The sequence below is a fragment of the Taudactylus pleione genome, unplaced genomic scaffold (genome assembly GCF_031769625.1).
Source record: "Taudactylus pleione unplaced genomic scaffold, aTauple2 ptg000347l, whole genome shotgun sequence".
Taxonomy (NCBI): Eukaryota; Metazoa; Chordata; class Amphibia; order Anura; family Myobatrachidae; genus Taudactylus; species Taudactylus pleione.
Window position 1 is genome coordinate 988,134 of NW_028284748.1, and position 26,804 is coordinate 1,014,937.

The 26,804-nt window shown below is 44.0% G+C and overlaps 1 protein-coding gene across 1 annotated transcript in view; it reads left to right on the top strand.

Moving 5' to 3' along the window:
• SEMA6B (semaphorin 6B) overlaps nt 1-26,804 on the top strand; it is a 137,211-nt gene that overhangs the window by 66,286 nt on the left and 44,121 nt on the right. Inside the window, exons 5-9 of the mRNA XM_088444070.1 lie at nt 9,734-9,832; nt 11,048-11,138; nt 12,732-12,851; nt 15,037-15,125; nt 20,547-20,764. Of these exons, the coding sequence (XP_088300196.1) occupies nt 9,734-9,832; nt 11,048-11,138; nt 12,732-12,851; nt 15,037-15,125; nt 20,547-20,764 (617 nt within the window). The remainder of the gene's footprint in view (nt 1-9,733; nt 9,833-11,047; nt 11,139-12,731; nt 12,852-15,036; nt 15,126-20,546; nt 20,765-26,804) is intronic.

A 26,804-nucleotide genomic window follows, 5' to 3' on the forward strand; every position in this document is an offset into this window, starting at 1 on the left:
CAGGAGGATTTTCGATGAACCTGGGCCTACTGTACCAGCATCATCAAACATTATGACACTGAGACAAGGGGTCCGTCCTGTCAGTCAATATGCCGTGCAATTTAAAATTTTAGCATCAGAGCTCAAATGGAATGAGGAAGCCCTCACCTCGGCCTTCTGGCATGGGTTGTCAGACCGACTAAAGGATGATCTAGTCACTTGAGAGCTTCCTACTAATCTGAACGACATGATCTCGTTGTGTATCAAAGTTGACCTACGCTTCAGGGAACGTCAGGCTGAAAAACACAGAACTGATCGGCAAAGGTCAATTGCCCCCTCCATTTCTACCCATCCCATTCCTTCTCCTACTGAAGAGGAGCCTATGCAGGTGAATCATACACACCTCTCCAAAGAAGAACGTCAGAGAAGAATGCAAAAGGACCTCTGTCTGTGCTGCAGAGAGTCAAAGCAATAGCCCTGTCTTGGAATCAAGAGTTTTCGCCGCATTACAAGTTCAGCCTCCTACAGGGAAATCGTTTGTGGCCCCGGAAATAAGGAAGCGACTTCTCACTTGGGCACATTCCTCTCGCTTCGCAGGGCACTCAGGCACTCGGAAGACTTTGGAGTTCCTGAAAAGACACTATTGGTGGCCTTCTATGAAGGCAGATAAAATGGATTTTATCTCTTCCTACTCCTCCTGTGCCCAGCATAAATCATCACGACAAGCTCCAGCTGGGGAATTGCTTCCGTTACCCACTCCATCACGTCCATGGATGCATCTCTCCATGGATTTCGTCACAGACCTGCCAGTCTCTCAAGGCTTCAATACTATCTGTGACTGATTAGACTGATTGTAATAGACTGATTCTCTAAGATGGTCCACTATATACCTTTGAAGAAGTTACCTTCTGCTCCTGACCTGGCACAGTTTTTCGTCCAACACGTATTTCGTCTTCATGGCCTTCCTTCTGAAATTGTCTCTGACCGTGGTGTGCAGTTTACTGCAAAATTCTGGAGGGCTTTGTGTTCTGTTCTTCAAGTGAAGTTAAACTTTTCCACTGCCTACCATCCGCAAAGCAACGGCTCCACCGAGGGAGTTAATCAAGATCTAGAGACTTTCTTAAGAATTTTTATGACTTCTTCCCAGGACAATTGGGCTGCCTTGGTGCCGTGGGCCGCGTTTGCACATGCTTCCTACCACTCGTCAAGTAACCAAACGCCATTTCAGGTTGTATATGGCCTTCATCCTCGTGTTCCCAAATTCCGAAGCCTGCCTGTTTTTGATGTTCCGGCCATGGAGGACACGGTGCGGAATTTTGCTGCCATCTGGACTCAAGTACGGTCTGATTTGCTGAAGGCATCCTCTCGCTATAAGACCCAGGCCGAAAGGGAGCGTAGAATAGTTCCACGCATGCAAGTTGGAAGCCAGGTCTGGTTGTCCACCCGGAATCTTCGTCTGAGAGTTCCTTCAATGAAATTTGCACCACACTTCATTGGTCCCTTCACCATAAAGGAAGTCATTAATCCAGTGGCCTATCGTCTACAGTTACCCCCCCATATCTAAAAATCCCTAATTCCTTCCAGGTTTCCTTATTAAAGCCCCTAATTCTGAATAGGTTCCACAGTGCTCTACCTGCTTCTCCTTGAGTCCAGACGGAGAGAGGAGTTGAGTTTGAGGTCGCCCAGGTCTTGGACTCTCGTCTATGCAGAGGTCATCTACAGTATTTGCTGGACTGGAAAGGTTACGGTCCAGAGAAACGTTGCTGGACTGATGCTAGTGATGTCCACGCTCCCACGCTCATCAGGAGATTCCATTATGCCCATCCGGAGAAGCCTGGTGAGTGTCCGGAGGCCACCCCAAAAACGGGGGGTTACTGTCATGACCAGGGTATTTCAGCATGGCGCTAGGCGGGTGTTACCTGTGAGGTCGTTGTGGCGCGGGCTGTCTGGTGGCGGAGCTGGTGTCTGGCGGGGTGCTTTGGCTGCGCGCGTTGTTGTGCGGGCCAGTTGTCACTCTGCACTGGTAAGGCCTGGTGGCGTCTCCGTTCCATTTGGCATGGGCGCCGCCATCTTGCCTTCTGGCCATGTGATGAGGCTGGACAATCCTGGTGAGTCACATGTTCCCTCCGGCCAGTAACAGCACGGCATGGGGTATTTAGGAAAGGTCAGTGCCTTCCTTCTTTGCCAGTGCAATGTGTATCTCAGCCTAGCTGAGAGGGTTCTCTGTGCTTAGCCTGTTCCTGTGAATTCGCTGTCTGCCAGTCTGCCTGTCAGCTCCTAGCTCCTGCTGGACTACCCCGCTTCCTCCATCACCCTTGCCCATACCTGAGTGCCTGAGCCTGCTGACATCCTGCTCATTTGCCTTAGCTCACTACCTGCATACTTGGCTTATTATTTCCTGCATCACTACCTGCATACCTGCTTGATTATTTTCAGTCTCACTACCTGCACACCTGGACAGCTCTAATTGTTTCTACTTGGACATTAACCCATTACTCCCACCACAGAACTCTTTTATATATTCCTGGACTTTTATTTACTGCCATATTTTATGTCTACTCAAGCACTTATTAAAAATCTTAGTTTTATTTTCAAATCCCCTTCTGTGATCGCTCCTGCTACCACCCCGGGTCCACAAACAACCCAGAACACCGATCTTCCGACCCATGCAACCTCAGTCATTTTCAACTTCCTCTTCTGCCCTCCCCGCTCCCCCCCCTTCTTTCTTCCCTCTCTGCTTTCAACTTTGCCTTAAACTTCACTACCAAACTCGAAGCTACCTGTAATGTCTTCTCCTCCCCAACCTCCTCCTTTCGCACCATTTTGCCCTCCAATATGTCCTGACCACCTTTTCTGCCTTCATCCCCAGCACTTGGGATGAAGCCTGAATCCTCTTATCTTCATCTGCTCTCCCCTCTCATGCTATTTGCTCCCATTTCACTCATTTCTTTAACTTTTCCTCCCTTTTGGCTCAGCCCCCTTGTTTTCCAGATATACTCTTGCCTCACCCATCCTGAAGAAACCATCTCTCTATCCTGAATATCTCAAACTGCTGACCTATTTCTCTTCTCCCTCATGTCTCCAAGCTCTTTGAGAGGATTGTCTACCTGTGCCTTATCCATCCATTTTCTTCTTAAACCTTTTCAATCTGATTCCCCCTTCCAATGAAACTGCTTCACCATGATCACCAATGACCTTCTTACCACCAAATCTAAGGGTCTCTATGCTCTACTAATTCTCCTTGATCTGTCTGTTACATTTGATACTGTTGATCCCTCTTCTTTCCTTCATAATCTCCATTCTTTTGGCCTACATGACACTGCTCTCTCCTCTCCTCCTACCTTACCAATCGATCCATCTTAACATCTACCTCTAATTCCACCTTCTCCTTCTTCCCTCTACTTGTTGGTATCCCCCAAGGGTCCATCCTTGGCCTCTTGTTTTTTTTCTATCTTCCCTCTTTCGAAATTTTAATCAGATTCTTTTAGCCTCCAGTGCCATCTACCTCTCTTCTCCTGATATTTCTACCTCTGTATCTTGCATCTCTAACTGCCTCTCCTCCATCTCATCCACTTTTGAGCACTTTCTGAAACTTAACATACAGTACTGTAGCTAAGACAGAACTCATTGTATTTCTAGCTTCTAGAATCCCTCCGCCTCAGCTCTCTCTTTTCCTTGATAACATCAGCCTCTCTTCTGTCTTCCATGTCTGCTGTCTTGGTGTCATCCTTGATTTCTCTCTATTTCTCATCACATTTAGGTCATATCTCAGTCCTGCCATTTCCACCTCTGTAGCATCACTAAGACTGGGCCTTTTCTCACTCCAGATGTCATTAAAACCCTTTTTAATGCACTCATCATCTCCTGCTTTGACTAATGTAGCTTTCTCCTTTCTGGTCTGTCACTATGCCACTTCTTCCCATTACAATTTATCGTTAACACTGCCTGTCTCATTTTTCACTCTCACCATATAGCATCTGCACACACCCCTTCCCCCTCTCAGCAACCTCCTTCACTGACTACCTGTTCCCTAAAGAATACAGTTTCAATTCCTCACCCTTCCATCTATAACTTAATCTATGTCTACACTCCTTCCTATCCTCGTCACTTCTCTGACTGTTACCTATACCTCTACTCACATCTTATCACTTCCTCTTATGTCCACCTCCAAGATTTCTCTCATTGGGTTTCTCCTCCGGAATGCACTCCCTTGCCAAGTCTAACTTTTTTCCAGTCTCCCCAATTTTTTTAACCCCTCACTAAGACCCCTCCTCTTAACTCCTCTCTCACTCTTTAACCTACCCATCTAGTCTCCTTCCTGGTTCACCTTACAACTATTTACCCAATCCTTGTAGCATGTAGGGATGTGCTCTGACCCCCGTGTTTTGGTTTTAGTTTTGGATTTGTATTTCCTTCAAGGCTTTGGATCTGGATTTGGTTTAACAAAACCACCCTTGCGTGTTTTGGTTTTGGATCTGTATTTTTTTATTTTATTTTTTTTAAATTATATATACAGCTAAAACCACATAATTTCAGCCTGTTTTGTTCCTACAGTAATATTAACCTTTTCAGGCATTTCCAGGCATTTTTAACCACCTCACAGCTCACAATATTGATTTCACTATTTTTCACCAATATAGGCCAAAGGTTGCAGCGAGCTGGCTGGCTAAAGTAAGCAACAGAGCAGCGGCACAAATTCACAGCAGTTTAAAAAAAATATAGGACATCTATGAAACATTGCCACACAGCAGTGGCAGACAGGATTGCAGTTTAATAAACTATAATTTTGTCAGTCGGCAATGGCCCAAATTGTGCAAAATGTAAAGAAAAAAGGTGCAAGATGGAATTGTCCTTGGGCCCTCCCACACACTCTTATGTGGGATATTAAAAAGGACATGCACGGTTTAACAAACCAAGCACTTTAGTGACCAGCACTGACACTTTCGTGGCTGAAGTCCATTTTTTGGAAGGCCTACCTTCAATTATTAAGGAGGAGGTTGATGATGAGGGTGTTGGTGGTGGAGATTTCATGTGCTGGTCCAAACAGCTGTTATACTTGCTTCCTCTAGCTAAGGATTGTTTAAAACCCTTATATATTTTTGAACGTTTCTATCATGTCCACCCTTTCCCTTCTCTGCTCCAAACTATACATATTAAGATCTTTTAGTTTTTCTAGGTACGTTTTGTGGTGTAGACCTTGCACCATTTTAGTTGCCCTTCTTTGTACAGTCTCTAATGTATTATCCTTCTGGAGATATGGCCTCCAGAACTGAACACAGTATTTGAGATGAGGACATACCACTGACCTATACAGTGCTATTATCACTTCTTTCTTTCTGCTACTGATTCCTCTCCCTATGCAACCAAGCATCTGACTTGCCTTCCTTATTGCTTTGTTACAATGTTTGCTGGCCTTTAAGTCACCTAAAATAGTGACTCCTAGCTCGCTTTCCTCTAAAATAGTGACTCCTAGATCCCTTTCCTCTTCAGTACTTTCCAGTATAGTGCCATTAATACTATATTTAGCCTTTGGATTTTTGAGACCCAAGTGCATGACCTTGCATTTTTTGGCATTAAACTGTAGTTGCCCCGTTCTTGACCATTCCTCTAGTCTACCTACATCATCAATCATATGTTTTACCCCTCCTGGTGTGTCTACCCTGTTGCATACCTTCTGCAAAAAGGCATAGTTTCCCTTCAATACCATTTGCACATAAAGATATTGAAAAGCACTGGTCCAAGTACAGATCCCTGAGGTACTCCACTGGTAACATATCCCTCTTGAGACTGCACTCCGTTTACTACATCTCTCTGTTTCCTATCCTGCAGCCATGATATTATCCATTCAACTATCTTTGTATCCAATCCCATGCTTTCCAGTTTATTTAACAGTCTGCGATGTGGAACAGTGTCAAAAGCCTTACTAAAGTTTAGATAAGCTATATCTATTGCCCCCATTTATCTATTTCCTTAGTCACCCAGTCAAAAAAGTCAATAAGATTTGTTTGACATGATCTCCCCCCAGTAAATCCATGCTGTTTGGGATCCTGAAAATTGTTGGATTTGAGATAATCTACGTCTATTTCTTTTAAGAGCATTTTCATCAAATTTCTTACTACTGATGTAAGGCTCACTGGTCGGTAGTTGCTTGCCTCTTCCTTGCTTCCACTTTTGTGCAGTGGCACAACATTTTCTCTTTTCCAGTACTCTGGAATTACTCCAGTAGCTAGTGACTGGTTGAATAATTCTGTTAATGGTGTTACCAGCACCCCTTCAAGCTCTTTTAGTAGGTGGGGTTGGGATGTGATGGGAGGTGTTTTATGGGTAAGGAGATATAAGTTTGTTATAAGCTCGATAAGAGGGAAAATGTGTTACTTCAAAGGTGAGAGGGAAAGAAGTGTTGCAACTGAAATGAGGGGTGCCCAATTAGTGAGGGAGAGGCAGAGTTATCAGACTCCTTGAGAATTTAACCCATACACCACATGTGGCAAATCTCCACCCTAGTACAGATCCACAAGTCACTTGCCCTATGATCACCACAAATACAAATCCTGCCATGTTGATGTGAGATTCTTCGATTTACAGCCTTCTTTAAAAGCTCATTGTCTAAACAAATATTTGTTCTCCAAATATATAAAATAGCAATATGCAGTGATCACTTTATTAACTATCAATCCCTTATTCACACCTTGAATAACTTGTAGCAGAGTTCCTCAAACCCCGCAATTACAGTCCAGATTTTAAGGATATCTATGCTTAAGCACAAGTGACTTCATTTGTACCTCAGTCAATTTGATTTAACCATTTGAACTCATGGATACCCTTAAAACCTGGACTGTAATGGCAGAGTTTGGGAAACTCTGACTTAAAGAATTAAATGTATTCTGTCTAAAAACATAAACAATAAAACATAAGCGACTGCCTGCCCTGTTTGCTGGTAACGTGAGGTTTTACCCTGCCTTGTCCACCTCATATTCAGTAATTTTATACTTGATAACTGCTAGTACTGTATTAATATGAATCATACGAGTCATGTTTGCTATTATTATTTGGTGTTATTTTGGTGTCTAGTGCATGGAATCGGGGGAGTAGCGAGGGTGGTTCCAGTGGAGCATGGGCTCCGGGTGCCAAAATGGACAGTGGGCTCCATCCAGAGTTCCGGAATTCATGGGGCGCTACATAGTATGACAGCCGCCTGTTAGTTTTATCTCGGTTAGTTTGCTCTATATCCTAAATCAGTTACAGATTTTAAAAAATATTATTAGGAGACCTGGAATAATAATAATGGTGGTAGACAGAACATGACATGGTTAGTAGCACACACATTAATATAGGTGCAATGTATATTTGCGAAATAGGAGCATAGCTGAGAAGGGAGCTTCCCATAGGTGTTCACACTCCAGTGAAAGCTGCTTGTGGCAGTAATTGCAGTAATAAGCTGTGCACCCTGTGGAATTTCACTGTAGAACATGTATTCTGTAAATTTAAGTTAAATGATCAGAATATATAATACAATTTCCTCTATTGACTGATAACAATGATTCAAAGGAGATAAAAGTTAGATCCTATGTGCTATACATAAATATAGCAGTGTCAAAGCAGCTACTCCTTAATGTCAGATCACCGAAGCATTCTATTCCCCCAATGGGACCTCAATGCCCAGTGTGATACTGCCACTGTTTGCTGTTTTTCTCTTCACTTCAGTATTCCCCTACAGGCTGGCCATATCCCACTGGCACAGTTCAGTACAGGGAGGGGGGGGCGCTATGACATGCACTTTCTCCGGGCACCATGGTTCCACGCTACTCCTCTGCATGGAATACCCTAAAGCCTTGTGGTAAGCATGTGACCTAAAATCTTGTGACTAATCTACAATAGGATTTACAGTACAGTGTGGGGGCTTGTGCATGGCATGACCTCCAGATTGGTGGCAAGTCTATAGCAAGACCTCAACGGTAGTCATTGTAATGTAGGACCTACATTCTATGGGTTAGGCCCACCAGGCAGCTTGCTGATTTGTTGACAGTGTTTCTGCTGTGTTCCACATGAATGCTGAATTATTTTTTTAATCTATTCAGATCAATTTTTGAGTTTGTATTTGTTGTCTATGCACAACTTGTGCATTGGTACCCTGAGTAAGGTTTCTCCATCTGTTTTGGCTTTCTTCTGATTTTCAGGTATGCAACACAGTTAAATGAAGACTGTATCAGAATAATTGCACACTTTCACTTGGGATCCCAGCTGAATAATGTTGAGTACAATTGGTTTTAATGTCCTACTCCACAGGTTCTCAAACTTGGTCCTCAGGACCCCATACAGTGCATGTTTTTCAGGTCTCCTCACAGAATCTCAAGTGAAATAATTAGCTCCAGCTGTGGATCTTATACTATGTGTCAGTGAGTAATGAATACACCTGTGCACCTGCTAGGTGACCTGGAAAATGTGACCTTTGTGGGGTCTCGAGGACTGAATCTGAGAACCACTGTTCTGCTCAAATTGTGCTCTTCAGGTTTCTTTGGTAAAAGTTGTATCAAAGCTGTGAGACTAAATGTGTCAACTTTCTCTGGATGGTATGCATGTCATGTTTAGTCTGGGCAGAAATGTGAAAAAAAAAAAATAATTATGGATGCCTGTCATTTTACCTACGCCGGGAGCCCGACACCCGGCATAACGAACAAAGGAAGGCCGAGCGCCGGCCGCGGACAGCTGCAGGTGGGGGAGGGCTAGGTTAGGGGCTCCCGGGGGGGACTTAGGGTTAGGCACCCCCCCCCCCCCGAAAGGGTTAGGTTTAGGCTAGGGGAAGGGGGGCAGGGGTGTATCTATAATGGGTGTATGGTGCACACCGGCCCCCGGGTCTAGAAGGGCCCCGCACCGCACACCCTGCATATTATCTATAACTCACCTGTCCGTGGTCCCGCGTCGGTTGTCAGCGCTGCATAGATCACCGGAAAATGGCCTCTGTGGCCATTTTTCCAGCATTCTGCGCATTCTGGTGCCCAGAAATTACTGACACTTTGGTGGCCGGCTAGCCTCGTCAGTCGGCTGCCGGCTTCCGGGAAGAGAGGAGGGGGCCTGGCACGCGGAATGCACACAAGCCCCCTCCTCTCTTAAGATGCCTCTGAAAGGGGGGTTACGGTTAGGCACCCCCGGGGGGAGGTTAGGGTTAGGCACCCCTAAGGGAGACTTAGGTTTAGGCTGCAGGGAAGGGAGGGTCAGGTTTAGGCACATGCAGGGGGGGGGTTAGGGTTAGGCACCCCTAATGGAGGGTTAGGGAGGAGTTAGGTTAGTTAATAGTAAATATTATTTACCTGTCGGGATCATCACTGCCGGTCTTCCGCCGTCGGGATTAGAACCGCCGGACATGCGATTCCCCTTGAAGATGGACTTGAGCTCCCTGAGCACATACTTATATTTTATGTGTTAAATGTTCTTCCAAGCTTTTACAATAAAGTGTACAATTAACACTGTTGGTATTTATACATACAGTCTTCTAATACCATGTTTTATATTGCATGTAAAGCATATACAGTAACAGCTTATATAGTAATCAAGACCAATCCTACTTCTACCTATATTTGGATGGGAAGTATGCTTGTTTAAATTTTTAGTATGCTTTGTGTGTTTTCTATTGGAAAATAAAATATTTTATATGTAGTCATTTAAGTTTGTTGTACAAAAGCTATCACTCTTTTATTTGATTTTGCACATTATTTCCTGGTAGCCATCTGAATAATACTCTCTCTTTGACCAATAGGATGAATGCAGAAATTTTGTGAAAGTTCTCCTTTTGCATGACAACACTGTATTTGCTTGTGGAACCAATGCATTCAACCCAGTGTGTGCAGACTACAGTGTACGTAAGAACTCTTTTTTTCAATGCCAAAAATGTCTTCTACAACTACTAATTGTTAATGGCTTCTTATGTACTGTTCTACTACAGTCTCTCTGAGTCAAAAACATATATACAGTTTTATGCTTATTTAAACCGTGAAAGGATTGGAACAATATACTTTGAAATCAGAAATAAATACACACAGTCTATTTTTCTTGAATGTATTTGTCTTGAAGTAGAATTTGCTAAAAAATAATTGATTACACATATTTCACGTAAAAGGTTTGATGTACTAAAACAGTGGCCAAAACCGTGGCCAAAAGTTTTGAAAATGACACAAGTATTGGTTTTCACAAAGTCTGCTGCTTCATTTTTTATGATGGCAATTTGCATATACTCCAGAATGTCATGAAGAGTGATCAGATGAATTGCAATTAATTGCAAAGTCCCTCTGTGCCATGACAATGAACTTAGGCCCTGATTCAGACCCACTCGCTGGTGTGAAGGGCGGGTTTTTTTTGTGACCGGCCTCCTGGCCGATCGCTAAGCTGTGGTTGACCACCCACAGCTTTAGTGAGCGGCCAGGTGATGGTCACGATGGTCGGACCATCGGGGCTTGCGACGAGACCCTTGTGGTAGGGTCTCGTCTGCCGCAAGCCCCAGTGAGCTTCCCTCTCTACCTAGCGTAACCACCCATTGGTTCTCTCCACTTCTTCATTTCTCAACTACATAGTCTGTTTTATAAAATTATTTTAAATATGGCGACTGCGTTTATATTTCTTAAAAGAGAAAACCTTTTTTTGACTTTATTATACGATACTGCCATTCTGTTTTTCACATATCTCCAAACACATCGAGAACACTATCAAATACATTCATAGGATAGATCATAGAAAGCGCTGGAACCATCCTGCACTTCCATAACTGTCTTTCGAGGGGTATTGTTGAAAGGCTCCTGGCGATCCATGCTGCACGTCTGGATCAGTCTCACGCATCCCTATTCTTGAAAAAGAAGCGTCAACACTGCAAATATTGACTCTTTGCATAATTGTCAATAAAAACCTTTGACACTTATGAAATGCTTGTAATTTTACTTCAGTATACCATAGTAACACCTGACAAATAGGTCTTAAAACACTGAAGCAGCAAACTTTGTGAAAACCAATACTTCTGTCATTCTCAAAACTTTTGGCCATGGCTGTATACCATATTTTGCATATTCTGTGCCTTTCTTAGATTGATTTGTTGGAACAAGTTGGGGAAACACTTGGTGGGATGGCTCGGTGTCCATATGATCCCAAACATGGAAATGTGGCTCTATTTGCAGGTAAAGTAATGACAGAATCATATATCCACAGATATTGCATATTGTTCTGCTTTCTGTGAATTTTCATATTAAAATGCTTATTTTCCAAATGTCCAGATTCCTGGTAGTTAAGAATTTTTATTTACTACTTTTTGCAAGCTTCTCAATTGGTGTTTATTTTATTTAAATATGAGTTCCTACATTGCATTGGAAACCCAAATTATTGGCAATATAAACTGGTGTACTGAATCTCATTCCAATCAATGTCCACAGTTTTAAACCGTATAGGGATAGAATAGCCTGTGACTAGTCAGATCCTCAAAATGTTTTCTGCATCTCAGAGTACACTGTAGTTCACAAGAGATGTGATCTTGTCAGAAGCACAAATGTGTCATCACTAAGCTATCCTCAAATCTTGCCAAATAGCCCTATTTTTATCGTAAAAAATACAACCAAGCTACGCCAAGCGCCTCATCATTTAGTATTTTTCTCTGTGTTTGTGCATTACATTGGCAGTGCAAAACAGACACAAAGTATGTGTACCCTGTACACCAATAGGGGATTTGTGTGCAATAGCAGTGCAAGAAGGATTCTAATCTTAGAAAAAAGGCATGAGGCTGGTGACGATGTGACTGAGCTGTGCCATGTGTTCTGTCACGAATTATTGTTCAAAATGACACTACCACAATTGCAAGAAAAGTACAAATTATCTAAACCTTTAGTACACTACAATCTTGTTTGTGTGTGGCTGCGATGCAAACTCGATGCTATGCTGTGCAAAACAGAGGCTAAATTCCCAATGTCTGAGACTTGATATCCATGCATCTCGTGCCATATAGCGAAAAAATGCTAGATGAATAAAGACACATCTGTAGTAGCTTGTTCAGTCATGTGATTATTTAAGTGAGGGCTAGGCTGAATGGGGTCAGTGTCATTATATAAAAGAGGGAGTGGAGGCATGTAGCAAGTACTGAGAGATAGTCAAAGAAGCATGCACTTCCAACAGCACTGATTAATGATCCGAAACGGGATACAGTCAAAATGCCGACGGCCTGGCAGCCGTCTGACTGAAACCTGGCGTTTAAATACCGGCCTGGTACTAAAGACAGGTTTCTAAATCCCGACGCCAGATCTAGACAGATGGCTTCCCGAACAAAGGTAAGCCGGGCAGTGTTAGCGCTTAAACGCGGGGGGAGGGTTAGGTTTAGAGACCCCCCGGGGGACTTAGGGTTAGGCACCACCCCGGGATGGTTAGATTTAGGGTGCGAGGAGGGGGGGTTAGGTTTAGGCACCCCTGGAGGGGGGAGGGGTTAGGTTTAGGTACCACTAAGGGAGGGTTAGGGGGGAGAGGGGAGGGTTAGGGTACTTACCAGCCCCAGTTGGGATCGTCAGCGTTCGGACTTGTGGCGTCAGGATTTAGTCAGACGGTTTCCCAGCTGTCGGCATTTCATACCCAAGCCCCTGAGACACCTGTCTAACTGCTTTGTGTAGGATACAGAGCTTGTACATCCAACTTATCAAACATTGAGAAACTGACAAGAATAGAGTGTAACAATGTACAGTTTAAAGATATACAGTATCCCAATGTTCAGCTTAATTTCTCTGTTTTCTTAGATGGGATGCTCTTCACCGCTACAGTAACAGATTTCCTTGCAATTGATGCTGTTCTTTATCGTAGCCTTGGCAGACGTCCAGCTCTACGAAGTGTCAAGCATGACTCCAAATGGTTCAAAGGTAAGAGGTATCTACTCCAAAATGATACTGCTTAGAGGGAAAGTGATCTCTAGGGCAGGCAAGTGAGGGGACTGTGGCCCTGATTCAGAGCCGGACGCTCTGAGAGAGTGCTCGCTCTGAATCAGGGCCGTCCTTCCTAATTTTAGAGCGGCCTCCTGGCTGCTCGTACAGCTGTGGGTGACCACCCATGGCTATAGCGAGCGGCCAGGAAGATGGTTGCGATGGTCAAGACCATCGCGACAATCGGGCTTGTGATGAGACCCTTGTGGTAGGGTCTCGTTGCTGCAAGCCCTGGAGTGCTTTTGGCTCTATCAGAGTCGAAAGCACTCCCACTGACATCACTTGTGATGTCAGTGGGCCCGTCCCCAGATGGTAGGCGTTCCCAAGCCACGCCCCCAGCACGCCCACCAAAGGGGGCGTGCTGTCACTCACCATCGACAGCGCGCCACCTTTGTAGCGAGACCCATAGCGACGGAGCCGGGTCCGTCATGCGCATGCACACTGGGCCAACATCGACCCGCTTGCGAGCGGGTCTGAATCAGGCCCTGTATCTCTAGCAGGGCCGGTTCTAGACCAAGTGGAGCTCAGGGCGCGAATTTCCCATTGGTGCCCCACCACCTGCCCCGCTGCCCCCCTCACTGTCCTCATAGCCTCAACCACACTCACATTGTTCCTATAGCCTCACATACACTCACTGTGGCCCCAAAGCCTTACACACAGATTTCCCCAAAGCCTCACATCCTCACACTGCCCCCACAGCCTCACACACACACACACACACATGCTGCACCCATAGCCTCAGACACACACACACACATACACGCTGCACCCATAGCCTCACACACGCTGCACCCATAGCCTCACACACAAACTGCACCCATAGCCTCACACACACACACGCTGCACCCATAGCCTCACACACACACTGCACCCATAGCCTCACACACACACACACTGCGCCATAGCCTCACACACACACTGCCCTTATAGCCTCACACACACACACTGCCCTCATAGCCTCACACACACACTGCAACCTTAGCCTCACACACACACACACGCTGCCCTCATAGCCTCACACACACACACACGCTGCACCCATAGCCTCACACACACACACACACTGCCCCCATAGCCTCACACACACACGCTGCACCCATAGCCTCACACACACACACACTGCACCAATAGCCTCACACACACACTGCCCTCATAGCCTCACACACAAACTGCCCTCATAGCCTCACACACACACTGCCCTCATAGCCACACACACACACACACGCTGCACCCATAGCCTCACACACACACACACTGCCCTCATAGCCTCACACACACACTGCCCTCATAGCCTCACACACACACACACACTCTGCACCCATAGCCTCACACACACACACCGCCCTCATAGCCTCACACACACACTGCCCTCATAGCCTCACACACACACACTGCCCTCATAGCCTCACACACACACGCTGCACCCATAGCCTCACACACACACACACACACTGCCCCCATAGCCTCAAACGCACACGCTGCCCCCATAGGCTCACACACGCGCTGCCCCCATAGGCTCACACACACATGCTGCCAGCATAGGCTCACATACTCACTGCCCCCATAGCCACACACATATACTACCCCCAAGGGCGACACACACTCACTCACTATCCCTCCCCCCCGTTGCATGTATCTGGCCACCAAAAGGACAAGATTCATAGGAACTGGCTTTAAAGTGGACCAAGGAAAAAAACTGTCACAATAAGACCCCTTCACTTAATGGACTCTGACATCATAATTTACTATCCACCCTACTCAGTTTTTGTTCAGTCACCATTACTCCTGCTGTCCTCCACTGCTTGTGGGTCACCCCCAATTCCACGCAGAGCCCGGCATCAAGAATGTCCTTCTGGGCGGCGAAGGAGATCATTCCGAATTTCTAGCGATAGCTGTTCATCTGGCGGCGCATACCTGCGCCCTTCAGCCTATGGCGCTCTGGGCAACAGTCCTGTCAGCCCGTGCCATCAGCCGCCATTGATCTCTAGAATACTTGTGAACCACCTGCTTTGGGAAGTTTCTAGGTGCACTCCTGGTTCAAACGTATCTGTTCTCATGCTTTAAGCTGTATAAGTATAACATAGGGGATGTTTGTTGTGTCTAATTATTCTCTTTATATGCTTAGATCCATATTTTGTCAATGCTGTGGAATGGAAAGATCATGTGTATTTCTTCTTCAGGGAGACTGCAGTGGAGTTTAACTACCTTGAGAAGGTATGCAAAAGTTTCTGTCTTCTGTCAAGCAAGTGTTATCTCCACTTTTGGTTTAGAGAGAGACACAGTCAGCCAGAGAGCTGGTCATTCATTTCTTTATTGTGATCAGTGGATTATGTGATATGTTAATTGAAGGTTCACTATACTCTAAAATTGAGAGAGGATCCTGTGTTAACGCTGTATAAGGATATTCTACCAATTTAAGATATACCCCTGAGGAAGTCTAGTGTGAGACGAAACGCGTAGGGTTGCTTTTAGCCACCTATGTGTAAGGTGTGAGAATTGTTTTTATATATTTGGGTCTGCATGAACCTTTAAAAATAATAATAATAAAAAAGTTTAAATTTTACAATTATTGTGAACTTTAATTTTACAAATATTGAGAACTGATGTTTCAGAGCGTGGGCGCCTCCATGGTATTGGGTATGTATATATATATATATATATATATATATATCGGTGCTCGGAGTCCCAATGACAGCATCCCCACAGGTTTTGGATACAGTCACTTGTTGGTAGATATCCTACCCCTAACCCTCCCTCCTGGCACCCTAAACCTAGCCCTCCACCCCTAGTGCTTAAACCTAACATCCCCCCTGCAGCCTAAACCTAACCCTCCCCCTAGTGCCTAACCCTAATCCCTAACCCTAACACTTCCCCTAACCCTATTATATACCGCCAGGTCGGATTCAGTTGGGTTTTGGTATTCCAGCGCTGGCATTCTAAGCACCTACATCCCATATATGACTACATCCTAATAGATATATATATATCTAGGAATGGGGTATGGAAAGAACATGCGCCTAATAGTGTAGTAGTTCAAAAAATATATATTAGCACGTGCTCAAATATAAATGTACGTACCAGAAAATAAATCTTTATAGCTTATCTGTGGTTGTTTTACTGGAACCTCATATGGTGAAGTAGTTTCACAACTTCATGGTAACCAGGAACCTTAAATAGAATTAGCTCATGTCGAGCCAAAATATGCATATATGGTGTAGTAATTTTGTGTCTCAAACAAATAATATAGTGAAGTAGTTTATAAATGCGTACCAGAATGTTACTTGGATTAATGCATCAAGTACTAAGTCACCTCTTCAGACTCGTATGCTGGCCCCAGTATTGGCAAGTGCAGAAGGAGTAGGTCCACTTAAATCAAACAGAAAGTGACTCTTACTCAGGGGGGCTTACATCAACAAGTGGTTTAATAATACTTAGTACATGGGGAATACACGGTACAGACAGGGTTAAAAAACATAGAAATAATATAAAAGGATGCTTATTGTGGACGAAACGCGTTGGGCCCCCTGTTGCAGCTCCTCTCCACAATATTGATTATGCAGATAAGCATCCTTTTATCTTATTTCTATGTTTTTTAACCCTGTCTGTACCGTGTATTCCCCATGTACTAAGTATTATTAAACCACTTGTTGATGTAAGCCCCCCTGAGTAAGAGTCACTTTCTGTTTGATTTAAGTGGACCTACTCCTTCTGCACTTGCCAATACTGGGGCCAGCATACGAGTCTGAAGAGGTGACTTAGTACTTGATGCATTAATCCAAGTAACATTCTGGTACGCATTTATAAACTACTTCACTATATTATTTGTTTGAGACACAAAATTACTACACCATATATGTGTATTTTGGATCAAAATTAGCTAATTCTATTTAAGGTTCCTGGTTACCCTGAAGTTGTGAAACTACTTCACCATATGAGGTTCCAGTAAAACAACCACAGATAAGCTATAAAGATTTATTTTCTGGTACGCACATTTATATTTGAGCACGTGCGAATATATATTTTTTGAACTACTACACTATTAGGCGCATGTTCTTTCCATACCCCATTCCTAGATCACATTCACCCTGACTGCCATTCAGGATTACGGGAAGACTGCTGCCACCTTCACCAAAAGGGATCTAAGTGTCACACCTGTTAGCACTAATTGAACTCCATCACTTTTTGGACTACGGTGTAATACAATTTGGAAGTTGAACCAGAGCACCGTTCTATACATCCTATACAAGTACATATATACATATATATATATATATATATATATATATATATATATATATATACACACACACACACACACACACACTTACTTCATGGTTTTATAAATTATAAGTAAAGTGATTTTGTTGATAAAACTTTATATCCATCATTATTGACACCTCAAATGATTCACATAACTGTAGTTTAGCACAAGTCTCCCTCCTTGTTGTCAATATATACACACATACATATACACACACACACACACATATATATATATATGAGTTAAGATATAGTAAGTCTGATTTAGACACAGGCCTCCATCTGAGACATTGCTCAAAGAAGATTACATTGTACTGCGTTTGAGTAAACACCAGTCACTATGCAACAATGAAACATGCTTCACTGAACAACATCTCCCACACAGGTAACACGTACGTTTAAATACACAGAGGAGTTTGTATGAGGGCGAAAGGCAGATTGGAATTGCTAGTAGTTTCATAGTTGTAGTGATTTTTAGATTGAGTTTTTCTCCCTCTGTTTTCCTCCTGTTTAAGTTCTGTGTAAGTCTGCAATTCTCTTTAATATTAAAAACCCTTAAAAAAACAAAAAAAAAAACACTTCTAATAAAAAATCTCTACACAGCCAAATGATGTCTATACACAGCCTAGGTTCAAGTATGAAGGAAGCGCTTACCTAAATTGCGAAATGAAACATATGTATTAGTGACCGATATATTGGACACAATTAGCATCAAATACACAAAACATGCGTCAAAACAAATATCTAGATGACCACCAAATATATAAGTGTAAATAAATGAAATAAAATAAATTAATTAAATAAATGAAATAAAATGAAAAGAATAAAAAATGATGAAGGGAAGATGTTTAAAATTACTATTAGACACAGGCTGTGCTAGTAGTGATGTATATACTCTTTAACGGATAGATTTAGGTGCCCGCTGCTGTGGTGCAATGCAGCGGGTGCTGTCCCTATCTTACCCGAAGACTTGGCCAGACATGGAGTCTCTGATCCTCTCCCCGGCGTTGCTGATGCTTTTGCTGGCGCTCAGTAAGGATTTCAGATAAACACTCTATCCAGTCTTCTTATGCGGCGTGGTCGTCCGACTCTAGTTTTTGCGCGGCCGGCGTCCTTCCCGGCTTGTGGCTCTAAACGAAGGGAGCCGTCGGCAGTGGTGTATAAAAAGGCTCCAACACGTTTCATCCGTTACCGCTTCCTTGACAAAGTCCGGTAACGGATGAAACGCATTGGAGCCTTTTTATACACCACTGCCGACGGCTCCCTTCGTTTAGAGCCACAAGCCGGGAAGGACGCCGGCCGTGCAAAAACTAGAGTCGGACGACCACGCCACATAAGAAGACGGGATAGAGTGTTTACCTGAAATCCTTACTGAGCGCCGGCAAAAGCATCAGCGACGCCGGGGAGAGGATCAGAGACTCCACGTCTGGCCAAGTCTTAGGGTAAGATAGGGACAGCACCCGCTGCATTGCACCACAGCAGCGGGCACCTAAATCTATCCGTTAAAGAGTATATACATCACTACTAGCACAGCCTGTGTCTAATAGTAATTTTAAACATCTTCCCTTCATCATTTTTTATTCTTTTCATTTTATTTCATTTATTTAATTAATTTATTTTATTTACACTTATATATTTGGTGGTCATCTAGATATCCTTTGTTTTGACGCATATTCATTCCTTTATTTGATGCTAATTGTGTCCAATAAATCGGTCACAAATACATATGTTTCATTTCGTAATTTAGGTAAGCGCTTCCTTCATACTTGATACTATTATCTTTCTGTTTGTTAAATAGTCAGCACGGAAGCAGCTAAATCATTTCCAGGTGCGCTACTGTTATTTTTTAAGAACACAGCCTAGGATGTTCTCCTTGAGAAGATTACTGTGCATGTGTGTTCAATGAATTCCAATTAAAGGCACAAAGGGTGGGATGTACTAAGGGGAAAAATGTGGTAAAACCGCATTCCCCATATGTACAATGCACCGGAATGCGATGCATTCTGGTGCTTCGTCCCAATGAATAACTCCATCTTAAGGTGGCGTTACCCAATAGAAGCCTATGGGCTTCTTTGCGGGAAGCCTTCCCTATAATTGGATCCCTCTTAGGGAAGGCTTCCCGAAAAGAAGCCCATAGGCTTCGGTTGGGTAACACCACCTTAAGATGGGGTTAACCATCAATTCCCCCCCCCCCCCTCCACTGCCAGAAGGACCTCAGGGGACTTCTGGGTGTTAAACCCGGAAGCCTCTCTAGCCAAGGGCATCGCAAAGGACAGCTCTTATAGGGAGAGTTTTCCTTTACGATAATCTAGGTACATAACCGCGGTAATCAACCGCGGTATGTACCCGAAGAGAGGCGGGATGGACCACATCGCAGATGCAATGCTTAGTACATTCAGTCCAAAGACCCTCCCCCAACTTCAAAGACTGCAATAAAACTCCACACAGAACTAACATTGAGATAGCAGATCACCAACACTTTAAGATTTAAAATAAAGCCCCATTTTAGTACAGACTAATAACTGCTGATATAAATGTTCATAAATAATCCATATTCAGAAGTGCAAGAATGCAATGTAAATTACCCAAATATTATTATTTCTGTATGCAGAAATGAATATTCAATATTCAGCAATGCAATGTTCAATGTAATTACCTGCAAATGAAAGGAGAAATCAATGTCCCATCACAGTATTTCAATACCTGGCATAGAATATAGCTATTATGTAAGTCCTGTGTAAGTCAGCAATTCTCTTTAAGGGCGGGATGCATCAAATGGAGAAATGCGGTCAAACCCCGAAAATGCGTGTTTGACCGCATTTCTCATATGCACCAAGCCCCGGAATGCAAAGCACTCCAGGGCTTGGTTGTGGTGGATAAGGCCATCTTCCTGATGGCTTTACCCTATAGAAGCTTATGGGCTTTCTATCAGGAGTGTGCTGAGAGTGGGATCGAATTGGATCACTCTCGGCACCCCCCGCGGCGCCTGTGTCTTTTAGCGCATGCACAGTAAGACGCCAGAGGGTCTTCTTGTTCATTGACCCGGAAGTCCTTCCATCGCAAAGGACCACTCTTACCGAGAGAGAGTGGTCCTTTGTGGTGTTCATCATGCATACCGGCGTTGCTAACAAAGGGTGGCAGGATGCATCGCATCCCGCCCTAAATGTAAGAACACTTTAAAAAAAAAAAAAACACTTCTAATAAAAAAAAACTCTACACAGCCAAATGGCTATACACAGCTTAAGATGTTCTCCTTAAGAATATTTACTATGCATGTTTGTGCATTACTTCGATTTTTGTTTTGTTTTTTTTAACCATGTGTGTATGTCTCTACTTTCTCCAACTTCTCTATATTGTTATCTCTGTGTACCACAGGTGATTGTGTCTCGTGTTGCACGTGTATGTAAGAATGACATGGGGGGATCTCAGAGAGTTCTGGAGAAGCAGTTCACATCCTTCCTTAAAACGCGCCTCAACTGCTCTGTTCCTGGAGATTCTCACTTTTATTTCAATGTTATCCAGTCATCAAGTGAAATTCTAACCTTGGGCGGAAGACATGTTGTTCTTGCTCTCTTCTCTACTCCAACTAACAGGTACAGTTAACAAAGGGAAGGATGACATCAATAGAAAGGTCACAGGGATATAGAGAAAAGAAATAGAATTAAACTTATGTTGAGTGTCCAGGAACACAAAATGGAAAACAAGTGCACACACATATACAAAAGAGGCATGGAGACACACAATTGTATATTATGGGGCTAATTCTGAGTTGGGAACAAAGCAAAAAAGCAAGTAAATTGGTACCTGGACAACACATGCTGCAATGCCAGGGGTGCGTAAACATTTACCTTTTTTGCATGCAAGGTAAATACAGGCTGCTGTTACATGTAGCCCACTGATGGTGGACAGCATTATTTTTACACTGCAATTTAGATTTGAGTTTGGATACAGTCAGGCTTGGACTGGGCTACCGGGAATTCAGTGAAATATCCGGTGGGCCCCACTGATTTGTAGCCACGCCTCCTGTCATGGGAGGGTGTGGCCTACGGCGCCGTTGTAAATGTATGGCAGACTGCCGTGCAGCTGCTTGCCGGGCACTCATCAAGGCTGTGACTGACCCGGCCAGCAGCTAACGCAGGGGACGGAAGCACAGCGCAAGTAACTCAGACTCAGCACTGCAGTGCACTACAGTGCAAATCCCAGTAGTCTCCACAGTAGGGTTAGAGGAGCATGTACTGAGCTCTGATTGGAGGAGCCCATCACATGCTCCTCTGACCTGGAATTTAGCAACAGCACAGCCTCATGGGTGTGACTCATTGTGAGGCTGTGACTGCTGCTCTGCCGGCTGCCATAGGATGCTGTTGGTGAGTACACTGTGTGGGTTCTACAGGTGGCATAATATGTGGGGACTACAGGGAGCATAATGTGTGGGCACTACAGGTGGCATAATGTGTGGGAACTACAGGTGGTATAATGTGTGGGGACTAGAGGTGGCATAATGTGTGGGGACTACAGTGTAGTATAATGTGTGGGCAAAACAGGTAGCATAATGTGTGGGCACTACAGGTGGCATAATGTGTGGGCACTAGAGGTGGCATAATGTGTGGGGACTACAGTGTAGTATAATGTGTGGGCAAAACAGGTAGCATAATGTGTGGGCACTACAGGTGGCATAATGTGTGGGCACTAGAGGTGGCATAATGTGTGGGACTACAATGTAGCATAATGTGTGGGCACTAGAGGTGGCATTAGGTGTGGGGACTACAGTGGCGTAATGTGTGGTTACTCGAGTTGGCATATTTTGTGGGCACTACAGGAGGCATAATATGTCGGGACTACAGATGGCATAATGTGTGGGGAGTAGAGGAGGCATAATGTCCAGGCTCTACAGGTGGAATAAAGTGTGGGGACTACAGATGGCATAATGTGTGGGCACCACAGGTGGCATAATGTGTGGGAACTACAGGTGGCATAATATGCGGGGACTACGGGTGGCATAATCTGTGGGGACTACAGTGTAGCATAATGTGTGGGCACTAGAGGTGGCATAATGTGTGGGGACTACAGGTGGCATAATGTGTGGGGACTACAGTGTAGCATAATGTGTGGGCACTAGAGGTGGCATAATGTGTGGGCACTACAGATGGCATGTGTGGGGACTACGGTTGGCATAATGTGTGGGCACTACAGGTGGCATAATGTGTGGGGACTACAGTGCAGCATAATGTGTGGGCAGTGGAGGTGGCAAATGTGTGGGCTCTTCAGGTGGCATAATGCGTGGGGACTACAGGTGGCTATATGTGTGGGCACTAGAGGTGGCATAATGTGTGGGCACTACAGTTGGCATAATGTGTGGGCACTAGGGGTGGCATAATGTGCGGGGCACTACAGGTGGCATAATGTGTGGGGGGCTACAGTGTAGCATAATGTGTGGGCACTAGAGGTGGCATAATGTGTGGGCACTACAGATGGCATGTGTGGTGACTACAGTTGGCATAATGTGTGGGCACTACAGGTGGCATAATGTGTGGGGACTACAGTGTAGCATAATGTGTGGGCACTAGAGGTGGCATAATGTGTGGGCACTACAGATGGCATGTGTGGGGACTACGGTTGGCATAATGTGTGGGCACTACAGGTGGCATAATGTGTGGGGACTACAGTGCAGCATAATGTGTGGGCAGTGGAGGTGGCAAATGTGTGGGCTCTTCAGGTGGCATAATGCGTGGGGACTACAGGTGGCTATATGTGTGGGCACTAGAGGTGGCATAATGTGTGGGCACTACAGTTGGCATAATGTGTGGGCACTAGGGGTGGCATAATGTGCGGGGCACTACAGTGTGACAATGTGGGGGCACTACAGTGTGGTGTAATGTGTGGGCATTATAGATGGTATAATGTAGATGCACTACACTGAGGCATAATACGGGGGGCACTACAGTGTGGCATAATATTAGTACATGTATAGTGGTCTAATTTACTCACAACTGACCAGCATTTCAAAGGTTAGTGGGTGGGTCACCACTACATCTGACTCCTTTGTGCTTACCACTACCTCCCTGACTCCTCCATACTCACTACTACCTATCTTCACTAGCCTGTCTCTGAGTTTTCATTCTAAAACGCCATGAGTGCCGCACCTTTGCCCTGTACATTCATTTTGTGAGGGCACCGCAGCAGTTAAACAATTGTTATTGGGAGTTCCAGACCATGGATGGATTTATATCTATAGACAAATACACCACCTCCAGTGACTGGCCACACCCCTTTGTGGGCCTCTATTATTGCTTTCCCCTGTGGGCCCTTCATGCTCCAGTCCACCAGATACAGCCTTCTCAAATATAAAGGGCACCATACATCAGCTGGCTGTTTCGCCAATTTCCTGATCGGACCGAAAGCACTGATCTGCCGGTCAGAAATGCCGATCGGCAACCACTATTGATTGCCATTTCATTAGGGAATTGGTGAAATTATTAATGTTAAATATCCCTGATTTGCTGCTCACGATCATATTTTGATCATTATTGGCAAATCGGTGAAATCCAACATGTTGGATTTGACCGATGCCCCGACCCCCGCTTCTGGTAATCTTGCAGCACATTTTACATCTAACCAACCTGCAGTGCAATATGATTTTACTAAGGTTCAAAGTTACTTGCTCTTTTTGGCTTTGCTCCCAAATCACGCAAAATTATTGACTTGGTTGACTGGATCTTTTATTACTTTGATACTATAAAGTATAATCCCAAAATCCAGCCTATTAGTTAATATCCATGAGTTTGTTATTACTTAGGGCAGGATCCAATTAGCCCTGAAATTTTGGGGGGTGAAAAACAGGGAGTTTTTGCCGATAATCCCCATTTTTCGCAGATTTTTTTTCACCCTATCCTATTTTTTTGGACGAACAAATAGGCTAATTCACCCAAAACACATAGGATCCGTGATAAGTTCATGGACCTATGTGTTTTCGCCATTTGCGCTGGCAAAAGACGCCACTTCTCAGAAATAATTTTTGCAGGACACAATGGGTCCCAAATTTTTTTTTTGATAAGTGCCGTCGTGGGGCCGGACTTGGGGGCTAATTGGATAGCCCAGGGGGATGTATTAGCGGCCTAACAATGTTCGGGGCAAATTGGATACCGCCCTTAGTTGGATAGGCTGCTACCTACTGGATCTTTTGAAGTTAAACTAAATTGAAAAAAACAAAAAAGAAAAGTATATACAGTAAGGCGGCACACACTGGGATTTGTATTTTGATACATTTTAAAATATGGCTTTTATTCAGTTCATTAAAATCAGGTGGATAATCCAGTAAATTTACATTCTTGCTATATGCAAAATGCAAAAGTTAAGTAAAAATGTGTTTATAAAAAAAGGCTATGTGGTTCCCTATGGACTCCATGTAGAGATGTGCCCTCTGTTTTGATTTTGTGCAAACCACCCAAAAGTGTTTTGGCTCTGCATTTCTTTACAAAATGAAAAACAGCTAAAATCATGTAATTAGGGCCTGTGTTTGTTGCTACAGTATTATTAATCTCAATAACATTAATTTCCAGACATTTTCAGCCAATTTTGATCATCTCACAACTCACAATATTGTTTTCAGTTTTCATCCATATTGACTAAAGGCTGCAGCGAGTGGACTGGCTAAACTAATCGACAGAGCAGCAGCACAAACACATGGCAGTTTAAAAAAGCATATAGCAAATCTAGGAAACATAGTGGCACTGCAGTGGCAGACAGGATGCCAGCTTAATATAAACTATACAATGCTATAGGATGTTTTCATTAATCAAGAACTAGATCATAGGCCCGAGGCCAGCACAGGTAAATCGAGGAGGAGTACTATTTAGTAGAAACCAGTCTATTTCTCAGATAAAGAATTATCTGCTTAAATCTTACCACCAATGAAATATGATTGATATCCTGCCTTATCACAGGTGTGACAAGTTGTCTAAAGAAATATAAGAAGATCTTATATGTCTCATGAGTGTCCAAATTCAACATACCAATACCAGACTTGCTGTCTATTTGACAGACACACCCAGCACAATGGCTGAGGAGTTTGCATCCACCTTCTGAATTCCATTTTGTTCACAGTTCCAAGCTTCATGTTGGTCATATTTTTGTAAATAATTATAGAAGTAAAACAAATGGAAATACAGCTCCAGTTTGTAATCGCACAAGGCAATAATGTTTAACTGGTGTATTTCAATTTAAAATCTGTACCTGAACAGCCACACGTCTGCTCTTATTTCTGTATGCATGTCTGTACTGTATGTATGTGTTTATTTACTTTTGCACCTTCTAACTATATTTGCTGGGGATTTTTTGCATATGGCTTCCTGACTGCTGGTCCGCTTTAAGATTGGTTCTTGTGTGTACAGTCACATACTATTTTGCTTATTGCATCTGATATTTTGAGATAATTCATAAGTCTCACTAAACATTACAAATTATAGGAAAAAAGCTAACCACATTACCGTAAGTGGTTTTTGTTTTAAACATTAATACTAATTTTAAATTATCTAAAAATTGTTTGCTTTCATAAGCCGGACATAGGCTGCTAGATAAAATGTCTGTCAGACCAACAGACATTTTATCTAGCAGCCTGACACCCTGCAGATACACTGTGAAACGTCAGTGTATTTGCCCCCGATATCTGTGCTCCGCCCCTGGGGAGGAGACATTTCCCTGATCCTTGCCTGGGAAGGAACAGGGGAAATGTATGTCTGTCGGCCGTGTCTGGGCAACCGCAGCTGGCCGGCCCGATGCAGCCTACATTTACTCATCCATCATGCCCGTCCGATGCGATATTCTGTAAGTAGTTAGGAATTATAATATAAAAAATATTTGGTTTTACAGAATGTTATATATAAGTAGTTAAAATAATACTTAATGTAAATCACAATTTAAATATTATATTTGTTTGTCTTCTGGTATGCTTTGTAAATTAATATATGCACAATATTGAACTATTACAAATAGCTTAAAAAACTAGCTAGTAATGTACTGTATGTTACAAATCAACACTTATACAAGTAGGGATACGTTTAAGATGCCGGCGGTCGCAATCCCGACCGCCGGCATGTAGAATCCTTAATCCCGGCTAGGGTTAAATGACAGGCGTCTATAATCCAGATGCCTGTCATTTTCCAGACGCCGGCACACCGGCGCCCGGCATCCCGATCGAAGGGATGCCGGGCGCCGCAAGCGGACAGCCGCGAGGGGGGAGGGTTAGGTTTAGGTCACCCGGGGGGGACTTACAGTTAGGCACCCCCCGAGAGGGTTAGGGTTAGGCTAGGGGGAGGGAGGGTTAGGGTTAGGCACCCCCCTGGGTCTTAGGGTTAGGCACCCCCCCTGGGATTTAGGTTTAGGCAGCGGGGAAGGGGAGGTTAGGGTTAGGCACTTGGGGGGGGGGGGTTAGGGTTAGCCACCCCTAAGGATTGTTAGGGGGTTAGAATAGAATAGTTTATACTTATCTTTAGACGATCGGGATTTCCAGCGCTGTCGGTCTTCCGCTGCTGGGCTCTGCTGTTTTGTCGGGCTGCCGCAGCCGGGATTCTGACTGCCGGTCATGAGGCAGCCGGCATTCCATACCGAATGCATACAAGTTATATGTTTTAATATTTT